This window comes from Macrobrachium nipponense, chromosome 15 (genome assembly GCF_015104395.2).
Source record: "Macrobrachium nipponense isolate FS-2020 chromosome 15, ASM1510439v2, whole genome shotgun sequence".
NCBI classification, from domain to species: domain Eukaryota; kingdom Metazoa; phylum Arthropoda; class Malacostraca; order Decapoda; family Palaemonidae; genus Macrobrachium; species Macrobrachium nipponense.
Genome location: NC_087208.1, coordinates 2156734 through 2175753, shown reverse-complemented (window position 1 = coordinate 2175753; position 19020 = coordinate 2156734). Strand labels below are relative to the sequence as shown.

Genomic DNA, 19020 nt, shown 5'->3' with positions numbered 1-19020 from the left:
AAGTCACGATCCGAAACTCGAGGAGAGCGACATCTGGAAGAAGAACGCCTACTTGTAGAAGGGCGCCTTCTAGGTTCTTGAGGCTGCTGAGGAGAAGTCCCACGCGAGGGAGTGGAAGAAATAGCGTGATGTGCAGGCGCAGTGCGCTTACCGGAAGCGGGAATCCAATCTGGAGAAAAAACTTCTTTCTCCATAGAGCGTCCGACCGAAGTTTGGCGCCTTGAAGTCGAAAGAGAGCCAGGAGAGCGAGGGCGCTCATGTGAGCCCCTACCTTCATACGAAAACTCCCCATATGAAGGAGACTGCCTAAAAAGAGGAGAACGATCCTCTGAAGAGCGGCGCCTAGATCTCTTGATCGGAAGAGAAACGTCCTTCTTCCTACGTCTTCTAAATGCTAGAGAATCTGCCAGCGCCATGATCTGAGCTTGAAGTTCCGCGAGTACTCTAGTAGGAGAATCTTGTTGTTCTTCCTCAGAAGCAGGCGCAGAACGAGGAGCGCGAGAAGAAGAACGATCGCAGGATCTCTTGGGTTTCTTTGCCTCCACTGACGATTCTTCCGGGAAAACCTCCGGACTAGAAGCCAAAGGACTGCAGGGAGCCTTCCAAGCCCTCTTTAACGCGCGCGACGCATCCGGGGAGTTCCAACCTCTCTTCGGAGAGGGAGACGACGAAGAGGAGAAGCATTGGCGTAGGAGCTCCTTCTTGTAGCGATCCGAAGCAGCCTGGGAGCGTACTTCAGGATCTGCTGAGGGGACGCCTGACCGGTGGGGGTTCTCCCTAGCCCTCTTGCAGCTTTTGACTTTCCTACTCCACTGGAACTGGGAGTCTGGAAGAGGTCTAGGCCTAGAGGCACTAAGGAGCCGGTCAGACGCACCCTCCACAACACTGGGGACACTGCACTGATCACTAACACTCTCCTTATCTTTCAACTGACGAATCTTCTGATCCATAGATAGAATCGTGGCTCTTAGAGCCGCCGCCTCCGAAGACGAATCTTCGGCTTCGGTGCGGGGAGCAGGGGCTGCAACTTGGAGAGAAGGTTCTACTTCTACATTAGTCATAGGATCCACATCCAACTCACTCATTCTAGACCTACTAGAACTTCTAGAGGAAGCCTTACGTACTCTATCACGTTCCAACTTCCTAACTTAAGAAGAGAGAGCTTTATATTCTTTTTCATTCAATACCTTACATTCACTACAAGGGTTAGCAAAAGAACATTCATTCCCCCTGCATTTCATGCAAACCGTGTGAGGGTCCACCGAAGCTTTCGGCAACCTCACCTTACATCCTTCATTCACGCAAACCCTAAACAAAACAGAAGTTTTAGCTACTGAATCTAGGTCAGACATCGTTAAAGATAATCCAAATCAAAATCAAAACGGTCCACAATTAGCGTATGCCAAGCCAAACAAAGCGAATACGTCACCAAAAGAAGTCCAAATTAACTCCAGGCAAGCGAGAATCGAAAAACTATCGAGAGGAACCGACAACAGTTGTTATCGTTCTCGCGACAGAGAAAAATCTGACAAGCAAGGGGGATTGGTTCGTACACCCGCCACCCAGCGGCGGGTAAGGTAGACCACCTGACCTACCTGTCGCGTGTGCCGCGAGATTTGAAATTCTGTCGGGAACGTCGGAGACTATAGCTAAGTATATATCTGACAGGGAAGTTCATGTACAAAAATAAACACTAGTAGAATAACAACTTATAATTTCATTGCAAAAATGTGAAGCTTAAATAGGAAATAATACAACTAAAATATCAACTGGGTGCACCTTGACAACCAAAGCTGTCTGCATGCCTGCTTCTTTGTTTACCTACCCAGACACATACATACATCACACAAATGATATTCAAACATCTAAATTAGAAAAATGCTGAAATAATGCAAAACTCTTGCCATTCAGATTAGTCTGGAAAAGTTCCATCACTAGCCCTTACAAAGTATCTACCAACATGTTAAAGCACGACCAAAACGAGGACCTCAAGACCAGGGACTGAGATTCCTGGCATGTTTAATCAATTTCCTATGATAGAGAGTTATCACCAGCAAAGTTACTGCTCCATTGCTCCTCAGTCACATGTAAGTACCTGAGGTGCTGTGGGAAAAGAAAATCAAGAACTGACATGGTATATGGCTATTAACCACATAACCCAAGTAAGTACTACATCAGTTTTGAATGAATCAGTGTATATTTGGCAATACAGATCCTTCTCCAGAAGCAAGAGTTCATGCTAGCATACGGCCAACTCAATCACCAACAGCAACTACACTCCTTCACAAGTCTCCTTCTCTGATGGATCTCTTGAGTTACATCACTGCCTCCACAAACTTGCTGAGTGGGCTCAAATAATGTAATCATAAATCAGATTGATCATTCATCTTTGATATCTTGAGACCTTAGAATGACAAAATATCCTGTCCAGAATATTTTCTATTACAGTCTCTTCCCTCATACAGGATTTATGCCCCAATCCTGTATGTTAAGGAGCTATCAGAGGTAGTGATAAGGGAGAAAGATACAACAAAGAATGATTTCAAACACTGCGATACTGTGCAACTTCCATTGTTATGTGCCTTTTTTATCAAAAACACTGGTTTCACCACTGATGAGTGACAAACTTCTAGTTTTGGCTTCTTATTTGCTTATTTCTACTCAAATTCCTACATATGTACACCATGTATCTGTTTATCACAGGCCTAAGAGAAAAAAATACATATCACAGGCAAATATGGAAAGTATACTATTTGGAATATGCTGTCCAACTCCTGACATCAAGAGGTGGTTTTAAGGGCAGTGAGCAATTTTCCATACAGAGATTACATTTCATATCACTTAGTGCTCTCAGCTGATGGACAAAGCTATCAGTACTATTTATTTCCTTTCCTGGCATGATATCAAGTGGAAAAAGTTTTCTAAGGAACACTTTGTAGATGTGAAATTGATGATGTTTCCCCAAGAATGGTGAGACTGCAGTTCTTAAAATGAATGAAATGGTAAATCTCAGTCATATATGCAATGAACTTTAATTCTCCTAATTCTTTATCAATAACTGACAGTAAAATGATATTGTTATAATACAATAAAGTTTTGTACATACTTACCCGGCAGAAATATACTTAGCTATAGTCTCTGACGTCCCGACAGAATTCAAAACTTGCGGCACGTGTGACAGGTAGGTCAGGTGATCAGCCCATTCCCGCCGCTGGGTGGCGGGACTAGGAACCATTACCGTTTTAAGTCAGATTTTCTCTTCCACCTGTCTCCTGAGGGGAGGCTGGGCGGGCCATTAATCGTATATATCTGCCGGGTAAGTATGTACAAAACTATTGTATTATAACAATATCATTTTTGTACATGCAACTTCCCCAGCAGATATATACTTAGCTGATTGGCACCCTTGGAGGAGGGCAAGAGACAGCTACATAACAAAATAGATATCAATCTAAAAACGGAGAAAACAACATACGTTGTAGGTAAATTAAAAAACAACCTTGGTTCCTACCTGATATGGCAGAAGACTTCATTGATACTGTCTATGAATCTCCTTACCACAAGAGTTTCAGAGAGGATGAGACCTATGACTGACAACCCTTTCGGATCATGCCAATGGGGGCTTACCCGCTTACTTGGCAGAGCCTTGTCCTGGATCGTACCAATGGGGGCTGACCCACTTACATGGTAGAGCCTTCACCTGTATCTTATCAACGGGGGCTAACCCTCTTACATGATAGAGCTTTAGGTAACTAAGACACTACAAGGAGCACAACAACCAATCCCGATCACCTGACCACACTAAAATGTTAGACCTACGACTTGAAAGGGGTTCACCTCTTGAACCCTCTCCCAATCGACCTAATAAGCACACCAAAAAACCATTAAAAAACCTAGACTAACTATACTAAAAAGGATTGGGTTCAGCTCCCTGTCCCAGCAACGAATCCTCAGATACGCAAGCTCCTAGAGTAAAGCATTTGTCGTACGTAACTTGAATGTCTCTCAAGTAGTGAGACGCAAAGACCGAATTGCATCTCCAAAATGTTGATTCGACGAGAGTCTGTATAGACAAGTTTTTATGGAATGCTAACGAGGTAGCCACGGCTCTTACCTCGTGAGCCTTTACTCTAAGGAGGTCCAGGTGTTCTTCTTTACATGTTAAATGGGCTTCCTTGATTACGTCTTTAATGAAGAACGCCTGAGCATTTTTAGAGATTTGTCTTTTAGGATCTCTAACTGAGCACCATAAGCTTTCCTTACTACCTTTTAGTTTGTTCTTCCTCTCTAAATAAAATTTAAGGCTTCCAACTGGACAAAGAGCCCTTTCTTGTTCTGTTCCCATTAGAGACAAAAGTCCTTTAACCTCGAAGGTCCTTGGCCAAGGTTTTGAAGGGTTCTCGTTCTTTGCCAGAAAGAGAGGTTTAAAAGAACAGAAAGCTGAGTCATTTCTAAAGCCAACATTATGTTCCAATGCTTGTAGCTCGCTTACCCTCTTGGCTGAGGCTAAAGCGACCAAGAATAATGACTTCCTAGTTAAGTCTCTAAACGTAGCATTACGTGGAGGTTCAAATTTGGGGTCATCAAGAACTTAAGAACCACATCTAGGTTCCAGCTTGGTGCTCTAATGTTCTTCGTCTTCGCCGTCTTGAAAGATCTAATCAAATCATGAAGATCTTTGTCTTCTGCAATGTTAAGGCCTCTATGTCTGAAGACTGAAGAAAGCATACTCTTATAGCCTTTAATCGTGGAAACTGCTAGACTAGCTTTCTCCTTCAAGTAAAGGAGGAAATCGGCTATATCCGTCACAGAGGTACTGGAAGAGGATATTTTCTGGGCTCTGCTCCATCTGCAAAACACCTCCCACTTCGACTGGTAGACTCTAATAGTAGATGGCCTCCTTGCCCTTGCGATAGCTTTCGCAACTCCTCGAGAAAACCCTCTCGCTCTGACAAGTCCTTCGATAGTCTGAAGGCAGTCAGAGCGAGAGCGGGGAGGTTTTTGTGATATCTGTCGAAGTGGGGTTGTTTGAGAAGATCGCTCCTGTTTGGAAGCGATCTCAGAAAGTCTACGATCCATCCCAGTACCTCTGTGTACCAGTTTTGCGCCGGCCAGAACGGGGCGATGAGGGTCAGTTTGGCTCCCTCTGCTGCTGCAAACTTTCTCACTACTTCTGAGATGATCTTGAATGGCAGGAAGGCATAACCTTCTATTCCGGACCAATTGAGAAGGAGACCGTCCACCGAAACGGCCCTTGGATCGGAGATCGGGGAGCAGTAATTTTCCAGCCTGTTGTTCCAATGAGTGGCGAACAGATCTATATTTGGTCTCCCCCAGAGGTTCCAAAGTCTGTTGCAGACCTCTGGATGTAATGTCCACTCTGTCGGCAGCACTTGATCCTTCCTGCTCAGAAGGTCGGCCCTCACGTTCTTCTCTCCTTGTATAAATCTTGTGAGGAGAGTGATCTTTCACTCTTCAGCCCAAAGCAGTAATTCTCTTGCCTTCTCGTAAAGGGAGAACGAGTGAGTCCCTCCTTGTTTCTTGATGTAAGCTAAGGCCGTCGTGTTGTCCGAATTGACCTGCAGGACTGCGCCTGAGATCTGAGCCTCGAAGTGTATGAGAGACAGGTGAATCGCCGCCAATTCCTTTAAGTTGATGTGCCAGGACACCTGTTCTCCTCTCCAGGTGCCTGACACTTCTCTCGTACCCAGAGTGGCTCCCCACCCCGACTCTGAGGCGTCGGAAAATAACACTAGCTGAGGGCTCGGCACGTGCAGAGATACTCCTTTGTTGAGTCTGTCAGGCTTTATCCACCAACGAAGGTCTTCCTTTATCCTCCTCGAAATCAGAAAGGAATCTGACAGATTTTGGGACTTCTGATCCCAATGATCTTTGAGGTAGAATTGTAGAGGCCTTAGATGAAGCCTTCCTAGAGAAATGAACTGTTCCAACGAGGAAAGGGTCCCCAGAAGACTCATCCATTCCCTCGCGGAACATTGTTCTTTCTCTAGGAAGGTTGCAACTTTCTCCAAGCAGCGGTTTTATCTTTCCTGTGACGGAAACGCATGAAAACCCCGAGAATCCATCCGAATCCCCAGATAAACGATGTTCTGCTGGGGAATCATCTGGGATTTCTCGAGGTTTACTAACAGTCCTAAGTCTTGTGTTAACTTCAGAGTCAAAATTAAGTCCTCCAGACATCTGAATTGCGACTGGGCCCGTATCAGCCAATCGTCTAGATACAAGGATATCCGAATCCATTCGAGATGAAGCCAGTGAGCCACATTCTTAATCAACGCTGTAAATACTGGTGGGGCTGTTGAGAGTCCGAAGCAGAGGGCCCGAAACTGAAATATTTTCCCCTGAACCATGAACCTGAGGTATTTTCTGGACGATGGATGAATGGGCCCGTGGAAATAGGCATCCTGAAGGTCCAGGGATACCATCCAGTCCCCTGGACGAAGGGCTGCTAACACCGAGGATGTCGTTTCCATCGTGAACTTCCTCTTTGCTACGAACACGTTCAGGGCGCTCACGTCTGGCACCGGCCTCCAACCTCCCGAACTTTTCAGTACCAAAAACAGGCGATTGTAAAACCCCTGGGAAGTAAGATCTTCCACTTCCTCTATCGCTTCCTTGGACAGCATTTGATTGACGAGATGTAGCAGTGCTTGTTTCTTGATAGGATCCTTGTAATTTGCTGTCAACTCCCTTGGAGTTGTAGTCAAGGGAGGTTTTTCCCTGAAGGGGATCAAGTATCCTTTCTTTAGGATGGAGAGGGACCATGCATCGGCACCTTTCTGTGCCCAGGCTTCGTGAAATTTTAGGAGCCTGGCACCTACTTTCGTCTGGAGGACAGCATTCTCACTGGGTCTTGACAAAAGGTCTTCTTGAAGACCTTCCTCTCTTCTCAGACCTCCTACTTCTGAGAGAGGATCTAGGTGTGGACCTTCCCCGAAAGGGCTGCTGGAAGGGAGCTTTTTCTTTCTTGGTAACCGGGACCGCCGGTTTTAGCCTCTTAGCCGACTGGGCCAGGAGATCCTGAGTGGCCTTTTCTGATAAAGTTCTCGAAATGTCTTTCACGATCTCCTGAGGAAAAAGGTGACTGGATAGGGGCGCGTACAATAAGGCAGATCTCTGAAGAGGCGACACAGATTTTGTTTAGAAGGAGCTAAACATTGCTCTCTTCTTTTGAATACAAGATCCAAACAGGGATGCTACCTCATTGGATCCATCCATAACCGCCTTGTCGAGGCACGACAAAACACTACCCAATTTGTCCATGCTGACAAACTCTGGATCTTGTGACTTCTTGGCTAAAGCTCCTAACGCCCAGTCCATAAAATTAAAAACTTCGAGGGTCCGAAACAGGCCCTTGATAAATGATCCAACTCACACATCCCCCATGTGGCTTTAGCAGATTGCAGAGAGCAATCCACTAGTGCGGAGAAGTCTGCATCAGAAGATGACGGGAGTCCAAGGCCCATCGGTTCTTTGGTGTCGTACCACATACCAGGTTTCCCCGTAAGCCTGGGAGGTGGACAAGTAAACACCGTCTTCCCCGCTTCCTTCTTGGATTTCAGCAGGCTCTCTAAACTCTTAAGAGATTTCTTCATTGAAAGAGTCGGGGTCATCCTGACGAAAGAGGGGGACTTCGACAATTTCGTACTGGAGAGTAACGATCCTGAAAAAGGAGGATCCGAAGGTCGTAGAGAATCTCCGAACACTTGCAGCAGGAGAGAAGCCAATCTCTTGTAATCCGAAACAGCTGCGTATTTGGACGTTTCCTCTTCCGAAACTTCTTCAAAGGGAGCTGAAGGAGAAGAAGGCTTTCCAGGAGAAAGATCCTTAGGAGGAGAACCCATTCTATTCTTCCCCGAAACTTGATCCGGAGAACGGAGCCTTTTCCTCTCAAGACTCCTGTCTGAAGAGGCATCGAAATCCACTTGTTGGATATTATCTGAAGTCTTGATGTTATCCTCTTCCTTACTGTATGAATCCTGAAGCTTGTTTAGGCGCCTGACAGGAGAGGCGCTTGCGTCCTTGAAAGAGCGCCTACCAGGTGAAATGCACCTACTGCTACTAGGTTTTCTGATAGGTTCCTGGCGCCTGCGAGGAGAGGCGCTTGCGCCCTGGTTATGGCGCTTGGTAGGAGAAAAGCGCCTGCGAGGCGAAGGGAGAAAGTCTCTGTCCTGGCGCCAAGAAGGAGAAGCGCTTGCGTCCTTCCTAGAACGCCTGGGAGGAGAAGAGCACACACCACGATCTTGGTGCTTACTCGGAGAGACTTTTGAGTCCCTAGAAAAGTCTAGACGATCCGATATCATCTGGAACCCTCTTGGTCTCTGGGGGCTTGTAAGGAGAGAGAGTTTTCTTCAAAGTTTGTCCGGAAACAGAACGAATCCTCCTACTTTCTTGTGGCGCTCTGTAACGAGAGGGGCTCTCGCCTCTATCGGAACGCTTTAACAAATGAATTCTCTCACGAGAGAACCGCGAAGAATGAGACAAAAGGAGGCTCTCAGGCTCCTGGTCCTTGTCAGGTGAGGCGCTTCTGCCTCGCGATAAACTCCTAGGAGATCTCTTGTCCGAAGAGTGCTTCCGATCCGAACGTTGAGTTGGAGAGGAGTGTCTAAATTCGCAAGCGAACGAAGAAGAAGGCTTCGCTGGGGATGAAAACCTTTCAGGCGAGTTTCGTTTGCTGGCGCCAGAGCGCCTACTTCCCGAAGCTCTCCTATCCGAGCTCTTGACGGGAAGGGATAAGTCTTTCCTCCGAGAAGAGCCTTTCGAAAGTACTCCTACTAAGGCGGACAATTGCTCCTGGAGGCCTACTAGAACTTCCTTCGTCTTCGACGCAAAACGTTCCGGAGAGGAGTCAGGCGATCTAGGCGCTCTCTTCTTACGATCAGGAGAATAATCCGGAAAAGGCTCAGGACTGGAATGCAAAGTGTCGCTTGCGGGCGGCTTCCAGGCTCTCTTGAGAGGGCGCGACTTAGAAGACGAACTCCATCCTCTTCTCGGAGAAGACGAATCAGAATCAGAAAAGCACTTCCTCAGGACGCTTTTGCAATAGCTGTCCTTGGCAGCCTGGGAAGCGCCTACAGGATCTGCCGAAGGGACGCCTGACCGTTGGGAGTATCCCACATCCCCCTTGCAGCTGTCGACATTCCTCCTCCCCTGGGCACGGGAGTTTGGAAGCGGTCTAGGCCTAGGAGCAATGTGGGATCGATCAGACGCCCCCTCCACTTCACTGGGGACACTGCACAAATCACTGCGCTTACCTGTATCCTTCATCGCTTGCAGTTGCGATTGCAAGCTGATAATAGAGGCTCTCATTGCAGCCATTTCCGTAGACGTATCCACGGGTTCGCTGCGGGGAGAAGGGGCTGAAACCAAACTATGAGCAGGAGAATTAGCAGAAGGGTTAGGAACTACCTCTTGCTCAATAGGGCAAGATCTACTCGAGCTTTTGATGGAAGCTTTCCTAACCCTATCCTTCTCTAGTTTTCTTAAATAAGAAGCCAAGTTCTTCCATTCAACCTCAGTTAAACTTTCACACTCAATACAGGTATTAGTAGCAGAACACTCATTCCCCCTACATTTACTACAGACTCTAAATACAGGTACCACGTCAGACATTTTAAAGAGAAATCTAACCCAAAATCCAAAAAACGGTCCACGATAAGCGTATGCCAAAGCCAAAGATCAATACGTCACCAAAGGTCAATCTACGATAATCCTCAGCAAACGAGAAAAGAATTCTAAGCAGGAGGAAACAACAACATTGTTGTCGTTCCCAGTGACAGAGAAAATCTGACTTAAAACGGTAATGGTTCCTAGTCCTGCCACCCAGCGGCGGGAATGGGCTGATCACCTGACCTATCTGTTGCGTGTGCCGCGAGTTTTGAATTCTGTCGGGACGTCGGAGACAATAGCTAAGTATATATCTGCTGGGGAAGTTGCATGTACAAAAGAAAAAATAAATAACTGTGTCTGCAATCAGTCTGAGGTTATTTACCATTTTCTCAGCAGTCAAAGACTTTTCTAAAATGGTTATTCATTATACGTATTCCTTCTCTTATTCATTCTGAATATGAGAAAATTTAAGCCTATTTTAAATGTCTGTCATGGCCTAGCACTTTTTTTTATATAAAAAAAAAACCATCGAAATGATTGTTATAAAATAAGTACGTAACTATTTCTGGTGAGATTTGTAATTAACAAGCATGTTTTTCTCACAAAAACAATGAGGAGTTTCAAACAACAAATGGCAATTCAATGTAAATGACTTTCATATGTAGTGTAAATGGAGAAAATCAGCATTGCAGATTTTGAGTCGCCCAGAAAATTCCTTGTATATTCATAAGATGGATATTTTAATCACAGATAAAACCCACATACAATCATTATAGTATTGAAAAAGTTTATGAGCTAAAGCTAAAGAGAAAGCCAAAAGGAATCTTTCAATAAGTTATGAATTACTAGTGTTTTAAAGGCGGTAAGAAAATAACTAACACGATCACGAGTTAAAGAGGGGTATATGGGTGGCTCAACATGACTCGTGACCAAGCACAGATGCCAATAGTCCCTTGCGTACACAATTTTTTAACTTTACCAGTTTCCAGCTGGCGCTAAGTTATTTATCCAAATGTTAAGACCAAAGGTTTGTTTCATATACTATGAACAAACCTTGTTTGGAAGCTTGAACTCTAAACGTGCTATGCATCTCTAATACTGATGCTTTATTTGCAACTTAATGACCACTGCTGCTTTAATTTCAAAAGCCACAGGAAGAAAGTCCCACCCAAGTTACAATAACCACTCAGCTTCAGAAGGAAACAGAAAAACCAAAAGTGTAAAATTCTAAGCAGAAAAGCCAAAAAAGAAAAAAATTCTAACTGATTTAAGATGCCTTATGGCAAAAACACAGACCATGTTTGCAGCCTTTTTTTTTCTTTGATGAGTGCCTTGCAAGTGTGAGATTGAGTTCTGTGCTGATTTTTGTTATAGGAAGAAACATTAGCGACATGGTCACATACAATAATGGATTAAAATTAGATTCATCTTAATATCTAGCCTTCGTGCTGTATGCCCCACATGGTTTACACACTGATGCCTGGGATGTATGTTGGCATCCATGGAAGATGCTGGCATTAATCTGGAACAATTTTTTAGGGTGAGAGGTTGCCTTGCAAGGATGTTTGACGAAAAATAAACTTCAAACAGAAGAAATGTAAACTGTAGTCTCTGTATATACATGAATATTCACATCCTTTGCATTATTTTGTTTTTGCCTTTCCATCACATTATTTCATCCACCTTTGGTATCATTATCATCATATTATAAAGAACTAGTTTATCCAGACCTCATTCACCTTTGGTAAAATACAGATGAAGAATATAGTTTAGTGTCAGTGTAGTGATAAAGTGCTCATGGAGCTTCATCCATTCACATTATAACTGTTGCATAAATAATTACTGAATCTTTTATATTTGGTCAGGTGTTTAACAACTAAATTTAGCTAATTTTTCAACAAAAAACAATAAAAATATCATGAAGTAGATTTAGCCTGGTAAGCCATCTACTTTGTACTTTATGACTTAAAACACTTTTTTGACATATCAATTTATTATTTAATGACAGATAATGGCAACGAAACTGGCAATTTCAAATATAAACAATAGTTGGAAGTTTTGTTTAAAGATAAGATCAACAAAAAAATTATGGTTTTGCCATCAGATTTGAACTGCATGTTACTGTGGTAGTCTTAAAGCAGCATCACCATACTACATTGTAGATTAATGATTGCATTATGCTGTGTTGTAAACTTGGTTCTACCTTTGAGAACCCAGCAATATGTAGTATATGGAATAAGCATATGGTTACTTAGGGGGTTATTTTGGGTCATGAAGATGAATTTCTGTACTAGTCTTGTAATGGCCAGGTCCGAAGGTTGCATTATTAAAGAGGTCCAACCTGTATAAAGTAATTTAACAAGACCACTGAATCACATTCCTATAGTACATATTGTCATATGGCTTGTCTGAAATTTGTCCTTAAATCTTCTTCTTCCCAGCTTCAACCCAGCTTTATATGGGGTCCCCATGATGAATGAGTCGTCTCCACCAATTTCTGTCCTGTGCATCATTCTTGTTAATACCTTTCCATAACATATCTTACCCTACACAATCACACCATCTCTTTCTTGGTCTTCCCTTCTTCCTTCTACCCAGCACTTCCATTTCCATTGTATCTCTTCCAACATAATGTTCCTCTCTTCGTAACAGGTGTCCATACCATCGAAGCCTTCCCTCCTGTATTTTCTTTGATATTTCAACTACCTTTGTCGATCCTCTTATATACTAATTTCTAACCCTATCTTCCCTAGTTACTCCCAACATCCATCTCAACATTCTCATTTCTGCTACATCCATCTTCTTATCTGTTTTCCTCATACTTGCTGTTTTTGTTCCATACAACATTGCTGGTCTGACCACTGTCCTATGAAACTTTCCCTTCAATTTCAGAGGAACCTTCTTGTCACAGAGGACTCCTGAAGCAGACCTCCAGTTATTCCATCCTGCCTGAATTCGATGTCTCACCTCTTGGTCCATGCTTCCACTAACCTCTAATATGGACCTCAAGTACTTGAATTTCTGTACTCTCTCTATTTCTTCCCCACCCAATTTTATGCTATATCCACCATCCTCAGTAATACTGGAGCACACATACTCGGTTTTTTATCTACTTATTCTCATTCATCTCTCCTCAAGTGCTGCTCTCCACCTCTCCAACCTCCCCTCCAACCCCTCCCTCCCCTCTGAACACATCACAATGTCATCTGCATATAATATGCACCATGGCACTGCTTCTCTAACATCTTTGGTTGTTACATCCATCACAATGTTGAAGATGAATGGGCTAAGTGCTGACCCCTGGTGTAATTTGTCCTTAAATGAAAATTGAAAACAGAACATGGTAAAGTTCAAAAGTCAGACAGCTCAATGAGAGCATACCAAAAGGAATAGATGAAAAATTTATGACAGAAAACACTGCTGCTGGAGTTGATGGAAGCTGCAAAGAACCTTTAGTAGTGGTCTCAAAGCACAAAGCAGGACATACTGTAGCACAACCAGTGTGTGGATTTTTTGTGTTTGTATCGTGTGTTCATGTTGCATGGAACCAGTGGTTATTCAGCAACGGGACAAATGGCTTTATGTGACTTCCGAACCACATTAAGAGTGAACTTCTATCACCAGAAATACACATCTCTGATCCCTCAATGGAATGCCTAATAATTGAACTCGCAGCTACTGAGATGGCAGGCCAAGACCAAACCAACCACGCTACTGAGGCGCTACCTGTGTGTGGAGTATCATTATAAAAGAAAAAATATTTATCTCAATTGTGAATACACCTATAGTTTTAGATAATACTGATGCTGTCACTCACCATGGTAAGGGCACACAATAACGCGAGAGTTCCTAATGAAGTACAGTTTATGGGGCAAAACAAAACAAGCAATTCCTCAATAATATTCAGTCAAAATAACCATTACTAAGAAATAGAAATCACTAATTAGAGCAATTCTGTCAGAAAGAAAAAGCCACACATGGAAAAATGGCAACCATAAATGAAAAGAAAGCCAGAGTAAGGAAAGGTGATTTGTTAAAGTGGATTACTGGTGGAAAGACTGAGATTGAACATTCCAAAACCATCCAGATGACAATTTTGTAATAAGTGAGAAAAAAGTGGCAGATAACTTTGGAATAGGAAAAGGAAGAAAAAAAAGTGCTACACTATACAGTATGACAATAAAATGTTCTTACGGGAGATAACTGACTAATAAAAATAGTTATTTTTAATGAGGTTGCAGAAACATTTAAATGAAAAACTTAATTTTCTGGAAGAGCAAATGTGTGCATATCCAAAATGCTTGACATGCTGCTGATGAGGCTTGTGTAGAAGTAATTAGTGGAAAACCAGCCATAAAGATGAAAAAGACAATTACAGTGCTGATGTCTTATTTCTCTTTGAACCTCAACTTTTTGAAGGAATAAATTCGTGGTAGTTGCATGTCAATGGCAATAACAATAATGAAGAATGTATCTCCTTACCTTGTGCCATTGATGTAGCCACTCTTCAGTTTCTTTAGGGTTGAGATCATTGCAGTTGGTATTTTTCCATCCTCTAGATAATGGAAAAGAAAAAAAAAATTCAACAAAACTAAAATCAACATTTGATATCAAGAAGAAATCCAACCTAAGATTATCATTCACTTACAAAAATCCAATGGAAACTTTAACATTTACTTTTACAGTATATCTGAAAATACAAACTACCAACCATATTATTTCCATGTATAAGACGACCTTTAGATAAGATGAGGTAAAGTTATGTATATCCTTGTTTAATAAGAACACTGAGCTGCTTAACAGGTCTCCTAGGGCTGGCCCAAAGAAATTACAAATTTTTAACTAATTTGTATTTTTCATAACTAACAAACCTGAGGTCTTAACATTAGGATTTACTAGCGCCAAGCTGGAAACCGGTAGAATTAAAATTAAACTTGTGAAATCCAAGGACTATTGGCATCTATACCAGGTCACGGGGCATGTATACCCAGAATGCCCTTGGCGTCCTGTGACCCACCAGTTATATTTCTAACTCTGTTTAGACTGCTAGAGGGGTGGTTTGAGGTGGACCTTTACCTGTTAAGACCTCAGGTTTGTTAGTTATGAAAAATACAAATTAGTTAAAAATTTGTCATTTGTTCATATACGGAACAAACCTTCGGTCTTAACATTAGGATAGACTTACTTAATGGAGGGAGGTAAGTCTCTATAACTGACTGAGAGTTTGCCACCTTTATCCATTTCCGAATATTAGGGGAATTCCAAGAGAATGGACTATGAACCTAGAACCAATGATAAAAGCAAATCTATTGGTTTCCCTCACTGGGTGCTGATACCATTCTATGGTTTATACATTATGGGAGAACAGAGAACCTTCCCTTCTCATAAACCACTCTTGTCCCTTGCATCTGGATCCACCCTCACCCCTCTCTTCCCTATTACCGAGAGGAGTGTGTTGCTACTGAAAAGTATACTATACCCTAAGATAACTTTACAGTATGGCTGACCACCTCACCTGTATCTAGTCCGCTCCAGCATATGATGGTACTCTCCTTCATACTGCTTGTAGGTAAAGGAGTAGAAAGTAGTAAAGAAAAAAGACCAGCCATCCCATTCATTCTACTTTCATACGTTCATCTTAGACTAGACACAAACTGACCCGCCGGGGGTACTGGATGAGCTATATCACTTGTTGGGCCGCCACCACTGGACCCAAGGAAAAAGTGTCCAAGGATCTATGGGCAACGTCTTTTAAATAAAATGAAGTGAAAGTTGTTTGGAGTTTCCAAACACCAGCTTTCAGAATTCTCTCCACAGACATATTCTTCTTAAATGCCAAAGAAGCACTCAAGCCTCTGATGTCATGAGCTCTAGCCCTCTCCTGGCTATTTGACTCCCTGTCTTCTGTCATGTAGGCATTCCTGATCGTCTCCCTTAGCCAAAACGATATTGTATTCCTGGACACTTCCTTCTTGTTCCATCCTGTACTTACGAACAACCTCCAGCACCCCGGCCTGAGGTGCCTTGTCCTTCTTAAGTACTCTCTTATTATCGTGACGGGGCACAGAAGCATCTCATCTTTGTCATTGTCTACAAAGTCTACCAAGGAAGGTATGGAAAAGGAGTCGAATCTGCCGTCCATTATTGCTGAGTTTTGAGCCTTGGCCACGAATTCTGGAACAAACTCGAATACCATTGACTTCCAACCTCTTGAGTGCTTTATGATATATGACAGGCCATGTAGCTCCCCCACCCTTTTGGTTGAAGCTAGGGCCAATAAGAAGACTGTCTTCAGGGCCAGGCTCCTATCTATGGACTGCCTTAGTGGTTCGTAGGGCGTTTTGTCAGACTACTCAGTACCATGGTCAGATCCCAATCTGGGGCTTTTAGTTCCTTTGGCGAACATGACTGTTCAAAGCTCTTCATCAGCATGGCCAACTCCCATGAAGACGAAATGTCCACACCTTTCATTCGTAAGACTATGGCTAGAATAGCCATGTACCCCTTCACTGCAGATACAGACATATGCCTTTCTGTCCTGAGATATACCAGAAAGTCAGCTAGCTGCTGAATAGTGGTACTGAGTGGAGACAAGTTCCCTCTACGACACCAATCACAGTATGCCGACCACTTTCCTTGGTATACTGCCGCAGATGACTTACTGATATTTCCTGCCATCTGAGTTGCTGCTTTTTGTGAAAACCCTCTCACTCGGAGGAGATACTTGACAGTCTCCACCTGTGAAGCGATAGGGACTTCACCGACTGGTGGTACCTCTCCATGTGCGGCTGACATAGTAGGTTGCTCCATGGGGGTAACTCTCTTGGCACGTCTATTAGGAGTTCCAGCAGGTCCGGAAACCATTCTGCCTTTGGCCATAAAGGAGCTACCAGAGTCATTTTGAGGTTCTGAGACCGCATTACCCTGTTCAGAACCTGACGGATTAGACAAAATGGAGGAAATGTACGCATCCAGATTGTCCCTAGGGTGTTGTAGCGCATCTTCTGCTACTGCCTCTACGTCTGGGACTACCGAACAATACACTTCCAACTTTTTGTTGGAGCTGGTTGCGAATAGGTCTATAATCGGCCTTTCCCACAACATGAGTATCCTGTCCACTACCTGTTGGTGCAAGGACCACTCCATTCCCAGTATCTGATCCCTGCGGCTCAACTTATCGGCTATTATGTTTCTTTTTCCCGGCATATATCTGGCCCTTATGTCTACTAGATTTTCCACAGCCCACTGATGAAGTTGGACTGTCATCACATGTAACTGCCAAGAAACTAGGCCTCCTTGTTTGTTTATATAAGCTACTACTGTGGTGTTGTCTGACATCAATACCACTGAATGTCCCTTCACTCTCTCCCTGAATTCCTGTAGAGCTAGAAACTCTACTTTTAACTCCAGCACGTTTATATGGAGTTCTCTGTCCTCGCAACTCCATTTTGCTGACACCATCAGCTCCTCCATATGGGCTCCCCAACCTTCTAGTGAAGCATCTGAGAACAGCAAGAGATCCGGGGAGAGTTGTTGAAGGGGGACACCCACTGTCAGATTGTTGTCGTTCACCCACCACAGCAAGTCTTTCCTCACTTCTGCCAACAAGGGAATTTGCTCACATGGGTGATCTACTATTGGTGACCAAAACTCCTTCATCCTCCATTGTAGAGATAAAAGGTGTAGCCTCCCTTGTGGTACTAGCTTCTCCAAGGAAGTTAGGATTCCCAGTACTACCTGCCACTGCCTTGCTGGCTGTGTTTGTTTTCCCATAAAGGCATTCACCACTTGTTTGCATTTCTCTATTCTCTGGTCCGTCAGGAATACTTTGGCTTTTATTGTGTCTATGACCATTTCCAGATACTCCAAATGTTGACTTGGATCCAACTGCGACTTCTCCTGATTTATCACAATACCTACACTGTAACAAAACTGCAGGAGGGTTGCCCTGTCCCTGAGTAATTTCTCTTTGGACTTTGCTATCACCAGCCAATCGTCTAGATATCTTATTAGCCTGATCCCCTGAGCATGCGCCCATGTCGACACGAGAGTGAACACTCTTGTAAAAACTTGAGGAGACGTTGTCAATCCAAAGCACAGGACTTTGAACTCGAAACCTTTCTCTGCAAGACTGAAGCGGAGAAATTTCCTCAAAGACTGATGGACTGGTATCTGAAAGTATGCGTCCTTCAGATCGATTGTCAGCATAAAGTCCTTGATCCTGACTGCTTGTAGAACCGTTTTAGGAGTTTCCATTTTGAATCTGGTTTTTCTTAAAAACAGATTCAATGTTGACAGGTCTAATACTGTCCTCCAATCCCCGTTGGCTTTGGGGACAAGGAAAATGTGGCTGTAAAACCCCTTTGACGGAATGGATACTTGTTCCACAGCCTCTTTTTCCATCATCTTCTTCACTTCCTCTTGTAGAATAATGGTCTTCTGAGATTCCTGAGCATAAGCGAGGTGAGGTAATGGCTGTTTTGTCAGGGGTGGGGTTACCTCGAACGGAATCAAATACCCGACCCTGAGAACATCCACCACCCACTGCTCTGCTCCCAGTTCCTGCCACACCTTCCAGTGATTTGCCAGGCAAACCCCCACTGGTGTGGCCGAGTGATGAGAGGCGCCCATCCTATCTTCTTGAGCCTCTCCCTCTTCCCCTAATCCCCCTTCCTCTGTTGTTTCTATTGTGAAAGGGCCAATGAACTAACCTCTTTGGGGAAGAGGGTCTTGTTGCTCTATTAGGGATGTTATGTCTCACTGTCTTCTTCCGAGGTATTTGCTGCTGCCTTACCTCCATAAAGGTAGCTTGACTGTTAGACATTTTTCTAACTGCCTGCCAGTACCAATCTATCGTTAGTGTCCATCTTTCTTCTATCTATAGCCTCTTCCAGTATGACCTCCAAGATATCCCCATTCCTCATCACTAACAGGGAATCCAAATCAACAGTGCGGCTTAGTCTAGCCAACGCTGCATCTCTCCTCATTAACAGGATATTTGCCCAAATATTGGCACTTAAATTTGTCAAGTACGCAATCGCTTTGGAACCTGATTGTAGTAATCTAATGAACAATGATTCATCCACTATCTTTCTTGTCACTTCTGAGGATGCAATCTTCGCCACTGCTGTTGACCAAAGATCTAACCAAGAAGCAGTCTGAAAGACAGAAGAAGCTGTTGCTTCTAACGTAGCAGCCTCTTGGTAAGTCATCGAAGGGCACTCCATTTTAAACTGATCTAAGGTTAATCCAGGCCTTAACCTTACCACATTAGGGTTCACTTGCCTAGACAGCAAAGGGACCATCGGTGTCGTATAATATTTCCTTTGTTTCATCATTGGAGGAGGAATAAATTTAAATGATCTATTATATCTTAAGGAATTATCTCTT

At 43.6% G+C, this 19020-nt stretch overlaps 1 protein-coding gene across 8 annotated transcripts in view; it reads right to left on the bottom strand.

The window, feature by feature from the left end:
• LOC135226965 (probable phosphorylase b kinase regulatory subunit alpha) overlaps positions 1-19020 on the bottom strand; it is a 349374-nt gene that overhangs the window by 210893 nt on the left and 119461 nt on the right. For all 8 annotated transcript variants that reach the window (XM_064266663.1, XM_064266662.1, XM_064266664.1 and 5 more), the window contains exon 12: positions 14113-14185. In XM_064266663.1, coding sequence (XP_064122733.1) covers positions 14113-14185 — 73 coding nt within the window. The remainder of the gene's footprint in view (positions 1-14112; positions 14186-19020) is intronic.